At 41.5% G+C, this 21,662-nt stretch overlaps 1 protein-coding gene across 1 annotated transcript in view; it reads right to left on the bottom strand.

Annotated features, from left to right (window-relative positions):
* The window catches only part of LOC109910718 (endoribonuclease Dicer-like), a 58,292-nt gene that overhangs the window by 8,037 nt on the left and 28,593 nt on the right, over positions 1-21,662 (bottom strand). Inside the window, exons 3-6 of the mRNA XM_048599941.1 lie at positions 11,935-12,117; positions 10,410-10,572; positions 5,348-5,478; positions 3,736-3,870 (exon numbers count right to left, since the gene is read on the bottom strand). Of these exons, the coding sequence (XP_048455898.1) occupies positions 3,736-3,870; positions 5,348-5,478; positions 10,410-10,572; positions 11,935-12,048 (543 nt within the window). The 5' untranslated portion in view covers positions 12,049-12,117. The remainder of the gene's footprint in view (positions 1-3,735; positions 3,871-5,347; positions 5,479-10,409; positions 10,573-11,934; positions 12,118-21,662) is intronic.

Raw genomic sequence — 21,662 nt, 5'->3', positions numbered from 1 at the left:
CGAAAGCAGAGAAGAGAAACGAAAGCAGAGAAGAGAAACGAAAGCAGAGAACGAACGAGCGAGAAGGGAAGAAAAGAAAGAAAGAACGAGAAGGGAAGAAAAGAAAGACTGAAACACAGAAAGAAAAGGGAAGAATGACTGCAATGTTAACTCCGATTTCTCTCCACAAATGCTGCCAGATCTGCTTGAGTGTTCCCAGCAATTTCTGTCTTTGTTTCGGATTTCCAGCATCTGCAGTTCTTGGGGTTTTTTTTGTTTATGATTCCTAAAGTACTTGACATGTCTCCCCTCATGGTAGAGTCTGGGACCAGGGGCCACAGTCTCAGAATAAAAGGCAGCCAATTAAGACTAAGATGAGGTTGAATTTCTTCTTTTAGAGGATTGTCTCTCTTTGGAACTCCTTGCCATGGGGAGCTGTAGGCAGAGTCCTTGTGTATAGTTAAGGCTGAGAATGATTCTTAATCAGTAGGGGAAACAAGGGTTATGGGAAAAGGGTTGGGAAGTGGAGATGAGGAATGTAGGATCAGTCATGTCCTATTCAATGGCAGAGCAAGCTTGGCCTACTCCTGTTCCTGTTTCTTATGGTTTCATGGAGTGGTCCGGCAGCTTAGTAGATAAATCTCAGGTTGCTAAAAAAGACAAGAGGGGGGGAAAAAGCTGGGGCATTGGCACTAATTTTCAATTTCTTTCTGGCCATAGGAAAGGTGCCAGAAGACTGGAGTACAGCCAATGTGGTACTGGCATTTGAGAAGGGAGCAAGGGATTAACTAGGCCTGTCAGTCTAACCTTGGTGGCAGGAAAACTACAGGTAGTTCTGTTATAATGCATGTTTTGTTAACGTGAATTGGCTGTAACAATATTGATGAATTGTAGACACTGTTTGGATAACATGAATTTTCTGCTGTACCAGAAATTATTGTCCATAATTTCTTAATTTCCCAGAGGGCAGTAAAGTGTGAAATTCATTGCTGTGGGTCTGGAGTCACATGTAGGCCAGACCAGGTAAAGATGGCAGTTTCCCTCCTGAAGGGACATTATTGATTCGGTTGGATTCATGGTCATTGTTAGATTCTTAATTCCAGATATTTATTGAATTCAAATTCCACCATCTGCTGTGGTGGGATTCGAACCCGGGTCCCCAGAACATTATCTGGGTCTCTGGATTAACAGTCCAGCGATAATACCACTAGGCCATCACCTCCCTTTAATAATTGTTAGGTGGCTGCTTGTGAACAGTGCAGACTTGATGGGTCAAAGGGCCTTTTACTGTTATAGAGCTCTATGATCACACAGCAAAGATATTCCTTGACAAATAATGGCTGCCAATGGAGATATTAGGAATACATATTCTGACGTACAACGATAGCAGCTTTGGTTATCCAACAGTAAAACAATTCCACAGCCAATGGTCTAAACAAGGGTCCTTCCAAGGCCTTTTCTTTAATTCACTCATGAAATGTGGGCATCGCTGGCATGGCCAGCATTTTTTGCTCTTAGTGCACAAACAAATATTAGGTGCATCTTGAATCTGTTCAGACACGAACAAAAAGCATAAATCAATAAAGGAGTAAAAAGCAGGTTTGATTTAGAGTGGCGCACAAAGCCATTTTGAGTTCAACCTGACCAAGCCAGCAGCAAAACAATCAATTTTTCACTACTTAGAGATTACTGTTAAGTGTTTCTGATCAAAGATGGCATTTCACAAATTTAAACATTTCATGTCTCAGAGGAGACAAAGAAGTTGCTACAATTTTAGCAATAAAATTTCCAGCAAATACTTCCATAACCTCTCCACCCACAGGGTTAGAAACATCAATCAAGCTGACAAGTTCAATAACATAAATGAATTCCACTCTTTAACAAAAAGCAGTAATGGCAAATGGAACCGTCATGAATGCTTTTGTCTGAAGACTTGTTCGCATCATGCCAAAGGGAGGTGAAGTGGACAGCAAGAAAAAGAGAAACAGCTGCTTCACTTCTGTTATCAATTTTAATATTAGGCAAGGTGAGCAGACACACAGGGGGAGCCAGTTACATTTGAAATGATACTCCTTCGATTGGTACCATGTCGGAGAGGAAGCTGTACTCAATGGCACTCTGTCGAAATTCAGGCAGATCTGCACATAAACATCACACTCTCTTGAGAATTTGTACACAAGATTCACTTGGCTAAGCTGATAGCTGTCTGTTTGAGTACAAGCAAAGCAAAAGCGAAGCTATCCTCTCAAAAGTGCTTGGCAGGGTTTTGCCTCTACTGGAAGAATGCTGGTAATTAGGGTACTTACCTTGTGGGATCTTTGACAATTTTAGTACTTCATTTAATAATACACTCATGTATTACAAGCACATTACGTAGGGAGCTAAGAAAACTGATCCTTTCATGTGACCTGTTAGATACAAAATCTGATTTCCTAAGCCAAATCAAGACTGCTGTAAGAGGCAAAAAAAATTGCAACAGCTTTCTAGTAACAGATTACAAAATGGAAGATGTAGCCCCTGACCCTCAAAAAGTTGTGTTTTACAATGTGTCATGTACCAAGTCTCAAATGGCTCTTGTTCAAAGTCTAGTCATTCAACAAACTTGCAAACTATAGATCTCATCAACAGAGGGCAAATATAAATGTTCCTTGTGCATCAGTCTTGCAGTTGTATAAGGAAATATCTCAAGTACCATCTGGCTTGGGTTAATGTCAAAGGACATAGTACAAACTGTTTATAATAATGGAAAACACTTTCAATATTTTCCCATCTTTTTAGAAACAGTAGACACGTTCCTGAGAGACAAACAGAAAAGTGATTTATAAATGGTGGGGATTCCTGATGCCACCCCACATTTAATCTTTCCAAAAAACAAACAAAAAAAATAAATCAATAAACCATAGCTGCTAGAACCTTCAACTCTCAAACAGAATGGAGAAACCTCAGGAATAACAGTAAAAAGAACATTACATCATAATAGCTCAAAAAGTTGAGATTTCAACCTAGTTAACTTTACTCAATTTTTCTAATTTTTTTCAGGGCAGGAAAGCAACTAAAAGATTAATGGCAAGTGAATGGTGAAGCAGACTGAAAGTGCCATATTTCTTAAATTCATGTTTTCTATTTCACTGAAAGACAAGGAAATGCTTTCTTTCATACTAACAAGCTTGTACCTTGGTTTAAGTACAGAAGAAATGATCTTATGTGTACAGTCAGAACATTAGAGTCCAAGCAAACACATTGACATAGTTGACAGGTAGCATGAGAAAACAGCTGCATTTAACTAATCAAACTCAATTTTTTGGAGGTGGGCGGGGCGGAGTTGAAGGGAGAAGGGAGAAATACTCAAATTTGGATTATCTTGAAAAGATATCAAAAATCAAAGTTAGGCCACTTGAGAGAGGAGATGTGCACGTGACTGACAAGAAATACATGTTCTCAATTTCCACAGAAACGAAAACAGTGTTAACAATTAAATTAAGCTTTCCAGCATTTCTCACTGGCAAGAGGCTGTAATTACAAGTTAACACAGATTTTATATTGAATTTAGAAATTAGAACTTTTCTCAAAGCAAATATAAAAACAATAAAAGGACGATAAAATAACAAATGAATGAAGCAACCTATGGCTACATGCACTGGACATTTCCCCCCAAATTTTTAACTTCATTTCACACGAGGACTACATTTGGTGTTGACTCCTAGTGTGGAATGTTATGGCAAACTGACTTGGCTAAATGACAGTAAGACATAATACCTTCATAATCTCCTGATAGGGATGTTCTTTAATTGCAAGGTGGCATTCATCAAACACCAGAAGGTTGATTTTGGAGAGGAAAAGGTAGCCCCTTTTCAAGATGTGCAAGAAGATGTGGCAAGTCATGACTAGCACCTATAACAATCAAAAACAGGAGAGGAAAAAACAAGGACAATCACTACAAATGTTACATAAAATATAATCTGTTCACCCAGTTAACACAGAGTATTGCTATGCCTTTATTTAAAAAATTGCATCTGTGCTTTCCTTTAGTTTTGATTGTGGACTATATGGGAAAGGACTGATTTACAAAAAATGGACCAAGGAAGGAACTACTGTACCTTTTAAAAACAAGCTAGAATCGTGGAATCCCTAGTGCCGAAACAGGCCATTCAGCCCATTGAGTCCACATCGGCTGTCCGAACAGCATCCTATCCAGACCCACACCCCATCCCTATCCTTGTAATCCTGCATTTCCACCTAGCCTGCACAGCTTAGACACTGAGCAATTTAGCATGGCTAAACCACCTAACCTGCACATCTTTGGACTGAAACTCGCTGTAAATCAGGTTTACACTGTTCCTTTACAAGCTGTGGGGTGAGGCACAAGAGGAGTTGGCCTGGCTCCAGGATTCTTGTATAAAATGAAATTCAGCCGGCTACAGATTGTTGATTGGTTTGTGGAATTTTGACCACTTGTGGATGTCAAAGGCCATCAGCCTGACAATGGCAATCTGATTGGCTCCTGGGTGTTCTGAGTATCTTACGGGTGTGAACAACACTGGCAGAAGCCCTCAGACCTCTGGAAAGGGAATGGTCTCTTTTTCCTCTCTCTCTCAGTAGTAAAAATGACTGAAAAAAAGACAGTTTATTTTTTTCCCTACCAGTTGCTGTAAGCCATTGCTTTAAATCAATAACTCATACTTTATCATTTATGAACCAACTGAGCACTTCTCTAAACAAGATAAAGATTGAACTGAAGGATTAGGGAAACCAAAAGGAACTCTTCCAAGTAATCATGAGGACTTGTTCCACTGAACAGCTCCTCCTGTTTGTTTTTTGCTTTGTATACAGGGTATTTTAGAAGGTCATCCCTAATTGTCCTGAGGGCAGTTCAGAGTCACCCACATTGCTGTGGGTCCGGAGTCACATGTAGGCCAGACCAGGTAAGGATGGCAGTTTCCTTCCCTAAAAGGACATTAGTGGACCAGATGGGTTTTTCTGACAATCGACAATGGATTCACCTTCATTAGATTCTTAATTCCAGATATTTTATTGAATTCAAAGCCACCATGGCAGATGGAGGAATTTCGAACCCAGGTTCCCAGAACATTATCTGGGTCTCTGGATTAACAGCCCAGCGATAATACCACTAGGCCATTGGCTCCCCAACTACCTGATCCATGTTTTCTGTCAACCTGAATCTGAGTCTGAGTCTATCAGGAGGGTAAATTGGGAATTTTGCAGTTTGATACAATCTTTACCAGTTGTGACAACTCCAGGAAGAGTACAGCTTTATTTTCAGGCTTTACGCATTTTACATCAAGGCATACAAAACTCAGAAAAACAGGACTATGATCTCTAACTAGACCCTCAAACTACATTGAAATACCTGTTGTCCAATGAAGCTTTTGTTCCATTCTTTGCTTGCCCATGACTCAATGTTTTCCATATTGGAATACTCTCCCACCTTCAGGTCTGAATGGGTCTTGACAGCTGCTGCTAGCTGAGCCACAGAGGGTGCTAGAAGAGATAATGTTTAATTTAACCACTACATTCTGAACATAAATGATGCCATTTAAATACAGAAGTGTCCAGGTATACAATCATATCAATCACCTGAACTAACTGCCTCAGCTAACATACAGTCCTATGAGGGTTTCTTATTCCAGTTGAGATTGCACCAAGGATACATCATCCAAAAAGTCCAAATAAAGGTGCTAGGTTTTATTTCATCAATATCCAAGCTGGTACAGCAATGAAATGCTGCATATTGCTGCAGTATCCAAAAAGCCTTTATTGAGCAACAAATATGTAAGGCTGACCTGCTCATTTGGTGAGCTGGGTTTAATCCACTAAGAAAATCAACAATACACAAGCATTTCCAGCAGGAATTACCTAGTTAGTAATCAGCCCCGAGAATCCTTGTCCAGAAGTTGATGTGTATTGTTTGAGAAAACACAGGTTGTTGATCTTATGAAATTGGAAATAGAGGGATTGAGACTACAACACTAAATTTTATTTCTATGTGGTTATCATGACTGTTGCCGTATATGCAGTATGACCAGAATACATAATCTCATGGCCTGGCATAGCCCATTCTACCATTAGCATTCAAAGAATCAAACCTTGTCCAATGAAGAGTGCAGGAGGACATGCAACGAGCAGCATCAGGCACAACTGAAAATGAGCTGTCAATCTGGCAAAACTACTATGAAGTACTATTTTCATGCCAAGCAGCAGCAGGAGGAGGATGCAATGGACAGAGCCAAGTGATCCCACAACCAACAAATCAGTTCTGCAGTACTGCCACATCCTGTCGTGAATGGTTGTGGACAGGGAAACAACTAAAAGGTAGAGATGACACAAATACCCCAACCTCAATGATGGTAGAGCTGAGCACACCAGTGCAAAAGATAAAGCAGAAGTATCCTGCTTTAGCCTGAAGTGCCGTGTCGATTATCCACCTCAACTTCCTTCAGAAGGCCCCAGCATCATAGATGCCAGTCTTCAGCCAGTTTGATTAATTCTACATGATATTAAAAAAAAGTTGAAGGCAGTGCAGACACAAAGGTTTTGGGCCATACCAACATTCTGGTAACAGTACTTTAGAAGCACGCTCCTGAACCAGTCTTGCCCCTGGCCAAACTGTTTCAATTCACAGCTACATCAATGGCATCTACTTAACAATATGATAAGTTGCTAATACATATTTGGTACATAAAATGCAGGACAAAGTCAACCCAGACAATTACTGCCCAGTCTATTCTTGCTCAAAGTGACAGTGCTAGCATGTGGCCTTGAAAAAGAACAACCCACTCACTGAGGTTCAGTAGGAGTTTGGCCAGAGCCACACAGTTCTTGACCTCATTAGAGCATGAAACTGCTGAACCCTAGAGGTAAGATGAGAAAGACCGTCCTTGACACAAAGATAGTATTTAACAGCGTATGGCATCAAGGAGCCCCAGCAAAACTGTAGCCAAAGGGAAATCAATGGAAAATCCTTTGGTGATTGGGATCATACCTATCATGGAAGGCAGACAGTTGAGATTACTGGAGGTCAATTAACTCCGCCCAGGACATTACTGTAGGAGTTCCTCATGGTCGTGCCCTAGATGCAACCATCTTCATGGACTATCTCAATGGCCTTGCCACTATTACAAGAGCAAAAATGGGGATGCTCACTGATTTTCTTTATTCACCCATGGGATGTGGGCATCACTGGCTAAGCTAACATTTATTGCCCTATCCCAATTGCCCAGAGAGCAATTAGGAGTCAACCACATTGCAGTGGGTCTGGAGTCACACAGACTAGACGAGGTAAGGATGGCAGTTTCCTTCCCTAAAGGACATTAGTGAACCAGATGGGTTTTTCCTGACCATTGACAATGGATTCATGGCCATCATTAGATTCTTACGTCTAGATTCTTTATTGAATTCAAATTCCACTATCTGCCATGGATTTGAACGCTGGTCCCGAGGGGACAAGCTGAGTTTCTGGACTAATAGTCTAGCGATAATACCACTAGGCCCTTGCCTCCCCATGGTTGCACAATGTTCGGTACTATTCACAATTCCACAGATACTGCAGAAACAGTTGCCCTGGGAGTCCTCAACATAGAGCCTAGACCCAATGAAGTGTCATAGCACCAGGTTAAATGTGGGTAAGGAAACGTCCTGCTGATTTACAGCATACTGTCCTCCCTCAGCTGATGAGTCAGTACTCCATGTTGAGCAACACTTGATGGAAGCCTAGAGAGTGTGATAGGGTGCAAAATGCACTCTGCGGCGGGAATTTCAATAACAGAAGTTGCTGGAAAAGCTCAGCAGGTCTGGCAGTATCTGTGAAGAAAAAAAAATCAGAGTCAACATTTCAGGCCCAGTGACACTGACTTTTTCTTCTTCACAGATGCTGCCAGACCTGCTGAGCTTTCCCAGCAAATTCTGTTTTTGTTCCTGATTAACAGCATCCACAGTTCCTTCGGTTTTCATGGGCGATTTCAATGTCCACCACAAAAAAAGGCTCCGCAGAAGGACTACTGATTGAGCTGGTTGAGTCCAAAAGCTAGACTTTTTTTTCTCTATTCATTTACAGAATGAGGACGTTGCTGGCTAGGCAGCATTTATTGTCCGTCCCTAATTGCCCAGAGGGCAGTTCAGAGTCAACCACATTGCTGTGGGTCTGGAGTCACATGCAGGCCAGACCAAGTAAGGATGACAGTTTCCTTCCCTAAAAACCAGGCAGGTTTTTCCAACCAGAGATAGTAGGAACTGCAGATGCTGGAGAATCCGAGACAACAAGGTGCAGGGCTGGATGAACACAGCAGGCCAAGCAGCATCATAGGAGCAGAGAGGCTGACGTTTCGGGCCTCGACCCTTCATCAGGTTTTTCCAACAATTGACAATGGATTCATGGTCATCATCAGATTCTTAATTCCAGGTATTTTTATTGAATTCAAATTCCACCATCTGCCATGTGGCGGGATTTGAACCTGGGTCCCCAGAATGTTATCCAGGTCTCTGGATTAATAGTCCAGCGATAATATGTCCATATTTGAACTAAAGAGCTAAATTCCACAGGAGGAGGATGACAGCATTTGACATCCAGGCAGGTCAGAGGATAGGATTGTTGCTTCCCAAATTTGTACATAACTTCCCACAGGGGAGGCAATAGCATAGTGGTATTATTCCTGGACTGTTAGTCCAGAGACTTAGCCAACATTCTGGGGACAAGGCTTGAATCTTGCCACGGCAGATGGTGTAGCTTCAATTCAATAAAAGAAATCTAGAATTAAGATCCTAATGATGACCAGTGATCCATTGTTTATTGTTGAAAAAACCCATCTGGTTTATTAAGGTCCTTCAGGGAAGGAAACTGCCATCCTTACCTGGTCTGGCCTACATGTGACTCCAGGCCCACAACATGGTTGACTCTTATTCCCCTCTGGGCAAATAGGAACGGGCAACGAATGCTGGCTAGCCAGTGACACCTTCATCCTGCCAACTAATATTGTCTACAAAACAGCACTTTCCAAGCCCATGACTAATTCCATCCTGAAAGACATGGGCAGCAGATACTTGGAACACCACCAACTGCAAATTTCCCTCCAAGCCACTCACCGTCCTGACTTGGAAATATAACATTGTTGCTGGGTCAAAATCTGGAATTGTCTCAAGAGCATTCTGGGTCTACCTACAGCATGTGGACTGCAACGGTTCAAGGCAACTCACCACTACCTTCTCAAGGGCAACTAGGGATGGACTATAAAAAGTTTGGTCAGCCAGTGATGCCCATGTTGCATGAATGAATGAAGAAAAACATGCAGTAAGACTTGGAGTAGACTCAGGTTTGGCTGTCAAATAGCAAATAACATTTGCATCTCACATGTACTAGGCACTGACTATTTCCCACAAGACAGAATCTAATCAACACCATTTGACATTCAATGGCATTACAATCACTGAATCCTCCACTAACAGCATCCTGATGGAATTGCCACTGACCAGAACTGAACTGGATCAGCCATATAAATATTGCGGCTACAAGACCAGATCTGAAGCAAGTAACTCCTGTCGTCGCCCTAATACCTAGACGGAAGAAACACCAGAAGCACGAGAACACCACTATCTACCTGCAAGTTCCCCTCAAGCTGCATACTATATTACTATTTTGTAGCTGACGTGGAGCCAAGATTCTAGAACTCTTCCAAACAGCACTGTGGGTGTCCCTATACTTCAGAAAAAGGCATACCACAATTTTCTACAGGCAACAAGAGACGGGCAAGCAACACTGACCAACCCAGTAATGCTCACATCCATAAAACTACAAGACATAGACCTACTCCTGTTCTGTTCGGCTCTCGAGCCTGCTGTGCCATTTGATAGGATCACGTGACACTCTTAATTCCTGACTGATCAAGAATATATCTCAGTCTTAAATATACACAATGATTCTTGCCCAAAAGCTCTCTCTGGCAAGAAGTTTCAAAGATTCAACCTTCAGAAGAAATAGTTCCTCACCTTAATGTTAAATTGGCACCCCCTTAATATACTCACTGGTCCTAGCCTCATCCTATGAGGAGAAGCGTCCTCTCAGAATCTAACCTGTAAGCCCTTTAAGAATCCTATATGTTTCTATGAGATCACCTTTCATTCTTCCAAATTTCAGCAAGTTCCCAAACTGTTTAGCCTTTGCTCATAAGACAATCTCTCTGTACCCAGGATCATTCTTTTTCAGAAGCTTTTCTGAACTGCCTCCAATGAAATGTTATCTTTACTTAAGGTGACTAAAACTGCTCACACTACTCCTGATGTGGTCTCATCAGCACCTTGTACAGTTGCAGCAACACTTCCCCACTCTTATACTTCAACCCCCTTGAAATAAGGGCCTACATTCCATTAGCCCTTCCTGATTACCTGCTGCACTCAAACAAGTAAAACAAAAAGGTACTTACCGGAACTAACCAAAAGCACAGTCTGCGTCCCATTCTTGTTGAATTGTCCCCTGATCTGATGAGATAGTTCCTTTGTAAGTAGCACTGCAATGAAAGTCTTCCCTGAGCCAGTATTTAAACAAACTATAGTATTATGTTCCAAAGCTGCTTCTAGAAGTTCAACCTGCAAATAAAAAAAGTTTTTTTAAAAACTGATAAAACATTGACACTTTCTTTCTATCCTTTACTGTAGTTAAAAAAATATACAGGCTGAGTGGCACTAATTGAACAAAACTGCACTTTTCAGCAAGAGCCTTGACAGCTCCTGCAGTGACTTTTTAATCATAGTGGGCTTCACAGCTGAGCCAATTTCTAAAACAATGCTGAGACAGATACACTTTCCAGCAGAGGCCGCTAGATGCTGAGCCAGGAACAAGAGCCTAGAATGAATTTTCCGGCCTAGTTTGGGATCAGTACTGGTGGTGATGGAAAAAAATATGAAGTGTGGATCAACACACAGTACAACTTCCAATTTTGCCAATAGTATACAAGTACCAATACCCAAAATAAACAAGTAACATTAAGTGTAAATCATGGCAACAGAAATCCATGATAAGGGACTACTGCAAATTTGACATTGTTGCTTGAAGAGCAGCATGCCAGATTGTACCTGGAATCCCAGAGACAGGAAATAACTTGGATTAAAATAGCACATTCCTGTGGATAAGCTTAGATATTTTAAAATTTCATTTTGTCTTGCTTAATGCATTAAAAAACAATTCCTATTTATAGTTAATCAGTACAACCAGCAATCTCAAGGCCAACCTCAATTTCCACCTCATGGAAGCACCTGCTAAATGTGCGGTGGGAGATGCAGCTCTAGCTTTGGGCACATTAGCCACACAAGGACTCTCAGAACCCATGACTAGTGACGCAGAGTTCCCTAGGTTGACAATCATATTTGTTTGTGAGCAATTCCCGACAATGACAACTAATACAACATTAGATAGATGTAATTGGAGCTTTCAATGCACAGAACTCAACATTGAATTCAATAACTTTAGAGCCTGATTTCATCTTTTAAGTGTTTTTTTGTCCACATTACAGCCAGTTGTTATGATATGGGGTGCTTTTAGCACAGTCACCCATTCTCACAGACACTTAAGCCCATTATCACATGGTATAGGTTACATTCGGCACAGCTCACCTATTTTCTTACTCTTATCTCTTATTCAGCTTTTCTTACATTTAGCAGGCCAGGACAGAATGTCCTCGTTTACCTACCCCTTTCATATTTCTCTCTCCCTGGACTCCACTTCACCAATCTGCTCTCCCACCACTCCTTCCCCACAAACACTTTGGCTTCAGTATAATTACCAGCATTTTTTTCTAACTACTTACAGTTCTGATAAGTAGTCACTGGACTCAAAATGTAACTCTGCTTTCATCCCACAGTTGCTGCCAGACTTGCTGAGTTTCTCCAGCAATTTCTGTTTTTGTTCGTATAATACCTATTTCTTGATACCATTTTCCATACAACACGTACCTGATATTTCCTTGGTGTAAAAATGTTATCATGGATAGCTTCCTGTTGCCACGGCAGTCCAAAAAAGGGACCCATTGGTGATGAAGCAGGCGTCATGAGCTGTAATCCTGCCATGCTTAGGTTTCACTTAGCGGTCTTTTCATTCATCCAGTGTTTCTGTCATTTCAAACGTTCCAGCAAATCCTGAGATATAACCAACCACAAAGAGTTGAGCTCCATTGTCAAAATGTAAGCTCCTTTGCATTTCCAGGCCACTAAATACAAAATTCAAAATTGAGAAGTACGACTTCATTTGACCCTGATTGTTTTCTATCTACAAGTGCTGAACCTTGCTAGAGGATGATACCACAAACGTCAATCACCAGCATTTTGGCCAAGCCACCATCATTTCTTTTTCTTTATTCATTTACAGGATGAGGGCGTCACTGGCTAGGCAGCATTTATTGCCCATCCCGAATTGCCGAGAGGGCCCCGAACATTATCTGGGTCTCCAAATTAACAGTCCAGTGATAATACCATTGCCACCCTTAGATTGAACACATATGATGGGAATCACAGCCAATTCAGGCAGCATGGTGGCTCAGTGGTTAGCACTGTTGCCGCACAATGCCAGGGCCCTGGGTTTGATTCCAGTCTTGGAATCTATGTGGAGTTTGCACATTCTCCCTGTGTCTGCGTGGGTTTCCCGCGGGTGCTCCGGTGTCCTCCCACAGTCCAAAGATGTACAGGTTAGGTGGATTGGATATGCGCAATTACCCATAGTGTCTAGGGCGGGAAATGCAGGTATAGGATAGGGGGTGGAATGCTCTGAGGGGTGGTGTGGACTCAATGAGCCAAATGGTGCTTCTACACTGTAGAGATTCGATGCTTCTAAAAATCTCAACCTCACCCAAGATCCAAACTTCAACTTTCTTTTGCAGCAGAGGTTAATAGACCCCTTTTCTTCCTATAGTCCTTGGACCATATTCCAGAGACACAGGACAATCTTTAGACCATTTACTGTTACTTTCCCTCAACACCTTCCTTCTTCCAACTTTTCACTAATTCTATAGATAACAATATAGGTGGGATTCCATCCATAATTACTCACACCAGAGCCTCAATGGAACGATTCCATTGAAAACAAGAACAGCAGTATACCACAGATAATTTTTTAAAACCCAGATCTGAGCAATGCCTGGATAATGTCCTCGCTTGGGCTGAGAAGTGGCAAGTAACATTCATAACACAAAAAGTGTCAGCCAATAACCATTTCTATCAAAAGAGAGCCTAACCCTTGAAATAGTGTTACAACAGTTGGCCAGAAGATAGGAATTATGCAGAGAATACCCTGCCTCCTCACTCCCCAAAGTTTGTCCACTCATCCATGAACCACAAGTCAGGAGTACGATGGAATGCTCTCCACTTGCCTGGATTAGTGCAGCTCCAACAACACAAGCAGCTCAACATCATCCAGGACAAAGCAACCTACATGACTGGCATCATATTCATAAACATTCACTCCCTCCACCATTGATGTTCAGTAGGAGCAGTGTTCACTCTCTACAAGATGAGCTGCAGAAATTCACCAAGGCGTAGACCTACAATCACCATCTAGAAGAAGGCTGGAAGATACATGGAGAAAACACCTAGTGCAAGTTCCTCTCCAAGCCATTCACTAACTTGACATGGAAATGTCACTGAAAGAATGGTGATACAAGTTAAAATCTGAATCTGCCTCTCTAACAACAGTGAGTGCACCTATACCAACTAAACCTAGTGGACATCAGGGCAACTAAGGGTAGGCAATAAATGCTGTCCCAAGCAGCAAAACCATCCCATGAACAACTTAAAAATAAACACCACTTCCATCTTTAGATCACTATTTTGAAGAATGGTCAATTAGCCAATATTTTTAAAAATGCCATTACAAGGTTAGAATTTACTTGATCAAGAGTCAAGGGAGAAAATTATGAGAGCCCTGACCCAAGCTTTCAGATTGTCTTTGGCCACAGGGGAGGTCTCAGAAAACTGGTGGTCAGCTAATATGGTTCCACTTTACAAAAAGGTTGGTAGAGTTAGACTAAGGAACTACAGACCAGTGAGTCTAACATCAGTGGTAGGGAAACTATTGGAGAAAATAGCAAAGGATACATTAATCTCCATTTAGAGATAAGGTTTAATCAGGGATAGTCAGCATGGCTTTGCCAGAGGGAGGTCATGCCCAACAAACATGGTGAAATTTTTTTGAGGACATGATCAAGTATTTGAATGAGGGTAGGGAGTTGAAGTTTTATTTAGACGTCGGCAAGGCCTTTGACAAGGTCCCACATGGGAAACTTATAGAAAAAAGGCAACATTTCACAGGATACAGGTCAACTTGCAAGTTGGATCCAAAATCGACTTAGTGACAAAACAGCAGGTGGTGATAAAAGGCTGTTGTGTGACCGGAGCCCTGTGTAATGGCATACCACAAGGGTCAGTCTTAAGTCCCTTGTTGTTTGCAAAATTCCCAAATAATATAGATGAAAATTAAGGCTACAGCAGCGGCAGGGTCTGCCGTTTGGAGATGCTAAGTTAGTTTGTGAATAACAAAAACTGGCCAGGTATTTGTCAGTGAGAAGGAAGGTATTAGATTACAGGAGGACATAAATGGATAGGCCACATGGGCAGATGGAATTGAACTCTGATAAATGTGAGATGATTACTTTTGAAGAAGGAACAAGACAAGGGAGTAATTGATGAATGGTAATACACTAGGAAGATCAGGAGGTACAGAGGGAGCTTGGGATGCTTGTTCCCAGATCTCCGAAGGTGGTAAGACAGATTAATAGGGTAGTTAAGAAGGTAAATGGGATCTTTGCCTTTAATCAGTCATGGTATAGATTATGAGAGCAGGGAGGTTACGTTCTAACCAGCAAAACTTGGTTAGGCCACAGCTGGAGAACTGTGTGCCATTCTAGTCATACTATAGGAGGAATGTGATTGCAGAGGGTGCAAAGGAGATTCACTAGGATCTTGCCTGAGATGGAGCACTTTGGCTACAAAGAGAGGCAGGATAAACTTGGGCTGTTTTCTTTGGAGTAGAAGAGATGGAGGTTAGGCCTGATAGCAGTTTATAAGATTATAAGGGACATGGACAGGATGAATGGAAAGCAGCTGCTTCCCCTAGGTGAAGGGTCAATAACAAGGCCGCATAACTTTCTTTAAGCAAAAGGCAAGAGGTTTAGAGGGGATGTGAGAAAACCTTTTTTTAAACTCAGAGGGTGGAGGATGCCTAGCATGCACTGCCAAGGAGGGTAGTTGAGGCAGGAAACCTCACAACCTTTAAAAAAGTACTTGGAATATCATAACATTCAAGGCTATCTACCAAGTGGGGGAAAGTGGGACTATGGTAGTATATTTTTGGTAGTACAGACTCCATGGTCTAAAGACCTCTTCTCTACTGTATGATTCAATGAGGTTATTCAAACATCATTGGCAAAGGCTAACTAAACCATTGAGTTATTATTAGATGTTCAGGAGTCCACTTTACACAACTTCACGGAAGATGCTGTTTTAAAGATAAATTTTGTGGAATTAGTAACAAATTTGTTTATGAAACTGAAACTACCTTGGCATTTTTGCAGGAGACCAATAAAATTCAATAATTTAGAGAACAATTCAATACCTTTATGTAGAAATCACTGTCCCAAGCTCAGACCTATGCAGTCTAAATTCTAAACACTGTATGCAAATTAACTTTCCTAAGTGAAATATGTCAATTCATTGAAATCTCAGTGATTAGCGCAAATAATGGGTCACTATTGTACTGACCATGAACTAATGCAATATCATATACATCAAGTCATCTTCTAATCTTTGACTCCAGTGAAAAAGACCCAATTTCTACTGTACCATTATAACTGTTATGTTAAACACTTTCGGTACTTTAATCAACAGTTAATTAATCCGCCCAAATTGTAAAATCTTGATATTTATAATGCATTGTGGGGAGATGATAGCCTCATGATAATGTCAAAGAGCTAGGAATCCAGAGACCCAGGTTAAAGTTCTAGGTGTTTAAATGGGTTAATGGAAACTGGTTGAATTTGAATTTAATTAATAAATTTGGAATAAAAATCTAGTCTCAGTAATGGTGACTATTAGCAAAACATATGGGATTTACTCATGACTCAATGTCTTAATGTCTTAATACTGTACTGGGGGTAGAAAGCCTCAAAACACAATGTCATGATTGCTTCTGATTCGCTAATGCCATTCAGAGAGGGAAATCCATATCTTTTCCTGGGTCTAGTGTTCAAGCTTTACCAGCATTTTTGCAATGAATGGACACCTTAAATGAAATAATCTTAACCAGGAGGGTATTTGATATTCAATCCAAACCCTGAATCATGATTTATATCAATCTCAGAACACACAGTAATCTTGAGGCGAGTGAGAAAATTTTGGTTTTTTTTTGTAAAAATCATTCACAGCGCTACGTCACTTCCAAACAAAAGCAATGCGGTTGACTCTTAACTGCCCTCTGAAATGGCTTAGCAAGCCACTCAGTTTAAGGGCAATTACAGTGACAAATTCCAGCAATGACCACATTGCATGGAAAAAAAAAGAAAAAAAAAGTGTGACTACATCTATAATACAGTAAACAACAGGCTGCTGTTTGAGTGTAATCCTTCATTAGGACTTAGCTTTAATGCAGCCAATTTCATCCTTCCTGAAGTTACTTTAGAATAAAAGTTCATTATGTAAGAAAAGGTTTAATATCAACTTTTTCTTAAAAATCAAAATTTTCTCACCCACCTCAAGATTCCTGTGTGTTCTGAGATTGATATAAATCATGATTCAGGTTTGGGCTGAATATCAAATACACTCCTAGTTAGGATTAGTTCATTTAAGGTTTCCATTCATTGCAAAAATGCTACTGTAACTTGAATATTAGATTCCATCTTGACCAAGCTATTCTAACCTGGTTTTGATAACCAGAGAGGATTATTGGAAGCCCATTTTTCCTGGAATTTGTTTGAATCCCTCCAATCAGTTTTCCACCACTACCATAATAACAAAAATAGCAGTCACAAATGAAATCTTATCTGACCAGCTACGGTGAATTGCCCTTCTCAAGCTGTCTACAGAATCGGACACAGTTGATCACATTTTCCTTTCCGAGCACTAATCCAATGATATGAGAAAGAGAATCGAATAAGAAACTTATAAATAGTATCAAACTAAGTCCGGGACTCGTGGTCAGGAGATGATTTCTAAGTGAGATGTAGACAGAGTGTCTGCAAAAATGGGAAGGCAGTGGCATGATATTAATGTCATTAGACAAGCAATCCAGATCCTCAATGACACTGCCCATGATATTGAATCCCACCATGGTAAATGGTGAAACTCGAGTTCAATGAAAATCTGCAATGAAAGCTAGACCAATGACAATAATGTAACCACCATCGATCATTATAAAAATTCATCTGGTTCACCGGTGTTATCTGGGGACGGATGGCTGCCATTCTTAACTGATCTGGCCTATGTGAGACTCCAAACCTACAGCAAATCCGGTTTGATTCTTAACTGATCTCTGGTCAATTAGGGACAGACAATAAATGCTAGTCTAGCCAGTGACGTCTACATCCCACGAACTAAAATTTTTGCGTAAGAAGCTTTTCTCAAATTAAGTAAAGATCAAGAGTCAGATTGCTACATAAACCTGACAATCTTCAAGAATATAAAGTTGCTTTATTAGACAGAAGGCTAATCTGGTAGTGCCAATTATCTGTCAATTAGTTGAATCTACTAAATCAAAACCGAAAGGACTGCGGATGCTATAAATCAGGAACCAAAACAAAGTTGCTGGAAAAGCTCAGCAGGTCTGGCAGCATCTGTGAAGGAAAATACAGAGTTAGCATTTCAGGTCCGGTGACCCTTCCTCAGAACAGAATTTTCCTTCACAGATGCTACTAGACCTGCTGAGCTTTTCCAGCAACTTTGAGCTGAATCCACTAGTTGAATTGGTGTTAATTACCATTCTCAGCAGTTTATCAATGTACACCTCAGTGGTGATAGTTCAAACGTCAACATCAGCATCATTAAGGGTTTTGTGGCACAATCATGCCCTCCCAACTTTTGGGCTACAAGGTCCAGGCTCAAATCTCACCTCAGAATGTAATAGCCACAAAGTCATAATAAAAAAAAAGATGTAGATGCATTGCAGTCGTTTTAATCAGATTTATCAGCACTCGTATTTTTATTATTCGTGCCTTATTTGTGTTGGTAAGGAGGAAGGTGCGGAACCTCAGAAGTGCATAGATGAGTTGGTGATGTGGGCACATTGATGGCATATGGGGGGGGGGGGGGGGGCAGGGCAGGGAGCAGGTTTAATTCTTAAAGGGAATTAAATGGTTATTTGAAAAGGAACAACGTGAAGAGTTACAGGGAAAAAACAGGCGAATGCCACGAGGTGAGATGCTCACATCTTCAGGAAGGACAGGCAAAATGGAAAAAGGAGGTGGAATAGTGAAAGGTGAAATCATACAAGAGTTAGAGTCATACAGCACACAGAAGGGCCTTCTGTCCACTGAGTCTGTGCTGACTTATCCACACTAGTCCCACTTCACAGCACTTGACCCATAGCCTTGACATTTCAAGTGAGTGCTCAGCCACGTAAACACTTCTTAAGGAAGTGTTTCATGCTTCAACCACCTTTGCAGGCAGTGCATTCTGGATCCCACAGCCTTTTGGGCTAAATTCTTTTCCTCTGAACCTCCTTCTCTTCTCAAATTATGCCCCTTTTCGAGCCCAGTGGCCCAAAGGTTCTGAAGAAGGGTCACTGGACTCGAAACATTAAGTTTGCTTTCTCTCCACAGATGCTGCGAGACCCACTGAGTTTTTCCAGCAACTTCTGTTTTTGTACCCATTAACCTACCTGCCACCTTCAAGGATCTGTTGACAAGTACACCAAGATCCCACTGTTATTCTGAGCTTCCTAGGGTCTCGCCATTCACTGAGTATTCTTGGGTGTTGTTATTTCTGAAGTGTACAATCTTACCCATATCAGGGTTCAATTCTATCTGCCGCAGATCGACCCATCTGACCAAGCCATCTATACCTTCCTGTAACCCAAGACCACCTTCCTATTAAGCAGCCAGCCAATCTTTGGTGTCTTCCACAAACTTACTTTTCACTCCCTCACCACATCAGTCCAATACTCTCGTCTACATCATTTATACATATCACAAACAATAAAGGGACCCAGTGCTGATCCTTGTGGCATGCAACTGGACAGTGGCCTCCAGTCTCAAACAGCCTTCTACACCACACTGTCTCCTACCACTTAACCAATTTTGAATCCATCATACCAAGTTACCCTCAATCCCATGAGCTTTTACCTTTTTTTAAAAAGTCAGTCTTCCAAGTGGAACCCTCCTCTACAGACTTGATTATTTCCTCAAAGAATTCAATCAAATGTGATAGGCTTGACTGCCTGACAAAGGCATGCTGACTACCCCTGATCAGACCTTGCCTGTCAAGGTGGAGATTAATTCTCTCCTTCAGAATCTTCTCCAATATTTTCCCTCCAACTGATGAGATTCACTGGTTTATCCTTACTACCCTCTGGAAAAGTGGAACCACATTAGATATCCTTCAGTACTCTGGCACATTCCCTGTGGTGAGAAGAATTAACATTTAAGTCAAGTCCCTGAAATTTCCTCCCTTATCTTCCACAACAGCCTGGATACAGCTCATGCAGACCCAGGGAGCTGTCCACTTTTCAGCTTGCCAAAAACCTCCAACACCACCTCACTCCCTATGTCAATCTGATCAAGTAGCTCTTAGTACCTCTCTCTGAATTCTGTACTTACATCCCCCTTCTCCTGAGTGAAGGCAGGCGTGAGGTACTCGTTTAACACCCTACCAATGTCTTCTGGCTCCACATACAAATTAACCCCTTGGTCTTGTCATTAAAGGATATTTTGGGATTCTCCCTAATTTTAACGACCAGCATATATTCATGACCCCCTTCTGGCACTCGTAATTGCTTTAAGTTGCTCCCCGCACTTTCTACATTCCACTAGGGTCTCCTTCGACTTGCTTCCTTTGCACCTACCCGAGAGCTCCCATTTTCCTGCTTATCCTGTCCTAAAAATGCCTTGACATCCAGGATTCTCTTGGCTTGTTGCTCCAACATTTCACTCTGATAGAAACATGCTAACTTGATTTGATTTGTTATTGTCACATGTGCGTAGGCACAGTGAAAAATTCTGTTTTACATGCAGTACAGGCGGATCATAATGTACAAGGTTCATTAGGGTAACAGAACAGAGTGAAAAATACAATGTCACAGCTGCACAGAAGGTGCACAAAGAGTGAGATCAACATTTAAATGTAAAATTTGAGGGGTTCATTCATAATGTCTGATAACAGTAGGAAGAAACTGTTCTAGAATCCATTGGTATGTGTTTTTAAGCTTTTGCACGTTCTACCTAACAGAAGAGGTTGGAAGAGATTATAACGCGGATGAAAGGGGTCTTTGATTATACTGGCTGCCCTTCCGAGCCAACGAGAAGTGTAGATGGAGTCAATGGACGGAAGGTTGGCTTGCATGACTGACTGGGCTGTGTTCACAACTCTCCCGTTTCTTACGGTCCTAGGCAAAGCAGTTGTCATAGCAAGCCGTGATGCATCTGGATAGAATGTCTTCTACGGTGCATCTACAATTAAAAAGTTGGTAAAAGTCTTTACAGACATGCTGAATTTCCTTAGCCTCCTGACGAAGTAGCCATATTGCTGTGCTTTCTTGATCATCGCATTAACGTGGATGGATCAAGGCAGACTGCTGGTGATCACGACTCCTTGACACTCTTGACCATCTCCACCTCAGCTCCCATTGACGTAGTCAGGGATGTGCTCTCCACCTTGTTTCCTGAAGTCAATGACCAGTTCTTTCATTTTGCTGACGTTGAGGGAAAGATTGTTATCTTTACACCATGCCACCAAGTACTTTCACTTTCCTATATTCGGTCTCATAATTGTTTAGGATTCAGGAGGGGGCGGCAGCAAAATTGTAAATGGAGTTAGGACAAAATTTAGGCTACACAATTATGATGTATAGGGACTTTAGTTCGGGGCTGAGTACGCAGCCTTCTGGGGCACGGTGTGGATGACTATTGTGGAAGAGGTCTTGTTTTCTATTCTACTGATTGCAGTCTGTGGGCCAGGAAGTCAAGGATCCAGTTGCAAAGGACGGAGCAGAGGCCTTGATTTCGGAATTTGGATATTAATTTGATTGGAATTATGGTGTTGAAGGTGGAGTTGTAGTCAATAAGTACAAGACTGACATAGGTACCCTTGTTATCCAGATGTTCCAAGGATGAGCGTAGGGACAGGGAGATGCCACCTGCTGTGGACCTGTTGCGACGGAATCAAGGCAGGCTAGGAGGCTAGAGTTGATCTGAGCCATGACTAACCTCTCAAAGTACTTCATAATTATGGAGGTCACAAGCACTGGGCAGTAGTCATTGAAGCTCTCTGCACGTGTTTTCCTTGGCACCAGGATGATGGTGGTCTCCTTGAAGCAAATGGGGTCTTCAGATTGTAGTAAGGAGAAGTTAAAGATGTCAGAGAATACTCCTGCCAGGTGGTACGCGCATGATCTAACTGCATAGCCAGTGATTCCATCTGGGCCAGTCATGGTTTTCATAGGATAACAAGGTGTAGAGCTGGATGAACACAGTAGGCCAAGCAGCATC

This window comes from Rhincodon typus, chromosome 8, assembly GCF_021869965.1.
Source record: "Rhincodon typus isolate 14 chromosome 8, sRhiTyp1.1, whole genome shotgun sequence".
NCBI lineage: Eukaryota > Metazoa > Chordata > Chondrichthyes > Orectolobiformes > Rhincodontidae > Rhincodon > Rhincodon typus.
Note: the sequence above shows the minus strand (reverse complement) of the source record. Positions and strands in the feature narration are given on the sequence as shown.